Below are 4,023 nucleotides of genomic sequence, written 5' to 3'. Positions count from 1 at the left end.
TTCAGTTGTCATGTCTCAAACAGAAAACCAAAAATAACACTTTGCAGTGAAGATAACCATACAGGTTTGGGTTTGCCTTTTTTTCGGGCTTTCTTTTTAGCACTGCAGCTGGTATCTTGTTTTACGCCAACCCAAAAAAAGATACCAGTGCAAGAAAGAAAGCCCGATAAAAAAAAAAAAAACACGCCAAAGATAATCCAAACATCTGCTTGGAGAGTAGTCCGGTCTGACATGTACCGAATTTACTAGTACTGTAGCAAACTGTAGCAAACAGCGAAACGAGCCCTTACCTCTCAGTATCCCTCCGAAGTCCGCACCGTTGGTCTGTCCACAGTCCGTCCAAGTCTGTTTTCTGCCCGTGACTTTACTGCCTGGCTGTGACGTCTCCACCTTGACATTTATGTATTATTGAAGTTCAAGTTCGTGACATAATGACCGGTTTCAGGTAACTCAGGTGGAATAATGGGGGAAGTCAGGTGGAATAATGGCCACCTGGTCACGCGAATCTCACCTGTAATTGCGGTCTTCTTCTGTAGTTAACAGCCGTTTTTCCTCCCACGAGAGTTAAGTACATGTTTTCTGACTCGTCTGGCTGTCGTCTGCGGGTCTGGCCTTTCTTTGATAACTTGTATTTTTTTTGTCTCGACTTCTCGAAAAATTTTATGTATTTATTTTAATAATACATGACAAAAAGTATATGCGAAGCAGATGGCTGTATCATGGCGAGAATAGTTTATTGAAAACTCCAGATATTTACAGAATCGGCTTATATCACAACTGTAAATTCAGGCTTTCTTCAACATAATTCATGGCATTTCAAAACTTTCCATGGAAGAAAAACGACTATTGGACTAAACTATATTCCCATACAGGACATAATGTATTCACAGCGAAATACAACCAGCAACGTAGTTTCTGTAACACATTTCTACGTTATGGCATTCATGTAAAATTTCAACTTGGGTTTCAATTTTGCCGAGTGGTTATCACATGTTCATCACGTGGTCATCGCGTGATCATTACATGGTCATCACATGGTCATCACATGATCATCCAGTGACCAAGCTATATTGAGCCAGAGTTTGCCACAAATGTATCTATCACTCTGACAGTAAGGCTTTATAGAATTCACTAACATCTATTCATCCAAGGCAACCGGGTCTAGACTAAGAATCCAAGTCAATACGTCAGGAAAGCAAAAACTTCAAACATCGTAAAATTGCAACAAGATATGAATATGTACAACAAGTTAAAGAGAACAAACAATAAGTTATGACATTATTCGTCAGTTGTGAATGATAATTCACAAATATTGATTATACATCAACTTCTGATGACGTAAGCATGACGCAATAACGATAAAATGCAGCGTATAGAATGATTTTCATAGCATCTTTGTTAAAAGTGACACTCGGTAAATTGGTATAAAACAATTATATTTCCACTCGTATCATGTTTCTTCACAAAAATCTGATCTAATCCCTGCAAAAACGTTTATTTGCATTGCATAATAATTTTGTTTGTTTGCATGGCGTTGCCATGGCGTTTCCATGGTATCACGTGTCCGAGTCGATGGAGAAAGTTCTGATCAGCTGACGCAGTTTCTTCTTGGAGTTCTTGAAGGAGTTTCTCTTGACGTCAGCAAGGTCAAGGTTCGGCCGCGGGCCTCCTCTGCGCCTGCGCTGCACGCACTCCGCCATGTTGTCCTTGATAATCTGAAGGTCAAACAGATTGTTGGTAATTTAGAAAATGATACTGAACCGAACCGCAACAATATTAAACAGAACGGTATTGGTATCCAGAACCGTGCGTGATCCTAACCCTAACCCATTCAGGCATGGAACTAGATAGGCACGGTTCTGGGTACAGAAAAGACTATACAGAACCGTGCATGATCCTAACCCTAACCCATTCAATAGAACTAATTAAAATAGGCACGGTTCTGGCTGTGGGAGAGGTACACCAACTGTAGCAATGGAAGGGCGACAAAGGGGGTTTCCAGTATCCTACAAACAAACAAACAAACAAACAGACTCACGTCCAGACTTTGCAGCGTGTTGAACTCCATGAGCTGCGCCAGCTGGTCAAACGCCTTGTGCGGGTAGCAGAAGTTGAAGGTCGAGAAGGGCGTGTTCGGGTCATCGAACAGGTCAAAGTTCGCGAACTCCAGCTCCTCCTCCGTCTCCCGCTTCACGCCTGGAACGGTGACGTCATGATAAGTAACCACGAATTGATGACGTGTAGACAAACTTAAACAGAATAGCCAATTTTTTCTCTTTTTTTAGACACAACTTTAAAAACGATTTTTCTTTTTTTTTTCCACAGATTATATCGTATAGCAGAATGGAAATAAATAGTGATGTCATCAAGATTCCCCGCAAAGAGAGAGGTCAAGGACAGATGACGTGAGTGGGATATCGTATTACTGTTATTCCTGGTCAGTGATTTGTTACATGAACTTTTCTTCCGATGAACGCTTGTACACGTAAAAAGCACTTAAGCAAATTCAGCACAATTGAAATGCAGTGATTCTTACGTATCATTATCCACAAAGACGTACCAATTTTTTTTTATATTGCCTCATTTTTCCCGCCAATTACTAATTTTTTTCCCGCCATTACTGATTTTTCCCGCCAATACAGATTTTCCCGCCATTACTGATTTTTCCCGCCAATACTGACCTGGTTTCTTGAACTTCCTGAACTCGATGTTGACAAGGACGAAGTGAAGCACGATGGGACACTTGTCGTCTGTGGGGTGTTTAAAAACGTAACATTCCTTCATCCCTTCCCGGTCAAACACGCTGGTGTCTATCGGCGGGAACGGGACGCCGTTTATCCGGGCCCACTTCTCTGCTAGCAACAACTCCTGCAGTAAACATAAACATAAACAACAACATAAACAACTGCAGTAAACATAAACATAAACAACTCTTGCAGTAAATATCAACATAAACAGGCTGGCGTCTATTGGCGGGAACGGCACCCCGTTTATCCTAGCCCATTTCACTGCTAGCAACAGCTCCTGGAGTAAACATAAACATCAACATAAACATAAATAACAACATAAACATAAAAATAAACACGCTGGTGTCTGTTGGTGGGAATGGCACACCGTTTATACGGGCCCATTTCTCAGCTAGCAACAACTCCTGGAGTAAACATAAACAACAACAACTTCTAAAGTAAACATAAACATAAACAAACGCGCTCGTTTACGCATACATTGACCCAGTGTTGACGTCACACTTCAAAGAAACCACGTGACAAGCCTCACTGGGTCAGTCTACTGAGAGAGACCAGAGCTCTAGGTGACAGAGTTGTTGTGTTGGATCAAACACGATTGTGTTATGGTTGGGAAGGGGACACCGTTAGAATAAGACCTTTCTCTCCCCTCAGACGATAACTGACTAACCCTGAAAGGCCTGCTGGAGTCGCTGGGTCTGGCGCTTAAGTCGTAGGACAGTATGAGATCCACGTCTCGCTGTGGCCGCAGGACGGCCGGGTAGGGTGAGTTGAAGGTCAGCCCCCCTCCCCCCTTCCCTGTGTGTGTTTGTTTGTTTGTTTGTCTGTTTGTTTGTTTATTACAAAACAAACCTTACCCTGAAGGGCCGACTGGAGTCGCTGGTTCTGGCGCTGAAGTCGTAAGACAGGATGAGGTCCACGTCGCGCTGGGGCCGCAGGACGGCAGGGTAGGGCGAGTTGAAGGTCAGCCCGCCGTCCACCATGTACAACTTCTTCTCCTCCACGTTCAGAGGCTCGTGGATTCCGTCAAACTCGTCTTCGGTGGCAACTGTGGGGTGGGGAGGGGGGCATACCGATCAGTCAAGGTCATGCATAGAAATAATACGTCAAACTCGTCTTCTGTGGCGACTTGAGGATAAAAACACATAGAACAACAGTTAGGATCCCGTGGATTCTGTCAAATTCATCTTCTGTGGGGAGGGGGGCATACAGACTAGTCAAGGTCACGAACAAAAATAATAGAACATCGTGGGCTCCAATATTCTCTTTGGTGGCAACT

At 43.3% G+C, this 4,023-nt stretch overlaps 1 protein-coding gene across 1 annotated transcript in view; it reads right to left on the bottom strand.

The window, feature by feature from the left end:
• Positions 1–715: 715 nt before the first annotated feature.
• Positions 716–4,023, bottom strand: part of LOC109462020 (cytosolic phospholipase A2-like) — a 30,073-nt gene continuing 26,765 nt past the window's right edge. The window contains exons 14-17 of the mRNA XM_019758510.1: positions 3,602–3,775; positions 2,682–2,868; positions 2,039–2,196; positions 716–1,715 (exon numbers count right to left, since the gene is read on the bottom strand). Of these exons, the coding sequence (XP_019614069.1) occupies positions 1,557–1,715; positions 2,039–2,196; positions 2,682–2,868; positions 3,602–3,775 (678 nt within the window). The 3' untranslated portion in view covers positions 716–1,556. The remainder of the gene's footprint in view (positions 1,716–2,038; positions 2,197–2,681; positions 2,869–3,601; positions 3,776–4,023) is intronic.

The sequence above is a fragment of the Branchiostoma belcheri genome, unplaced genomic scaffold (genome assembly GCF_001625305.1).
Source record: "Branchiostoma belcheri isolate BF01 breed outbred unplaced genomic scaffold, Haploidv18h27 scaffold98, whole genome shotgun sequence".
In the NCBI taxonomy this organism is placed as follows: Eukaryota; Metazoa; Chordata; class Leptocardii; order Amphioxiformes; family Branchiostomatidae; genus Branchiostoma; species Branchiostoma belcheri.
Note: the sequence above shows the minus strand (reverse complement) of the source record. Positions and strands in the feature narration are given on the sequence as shown.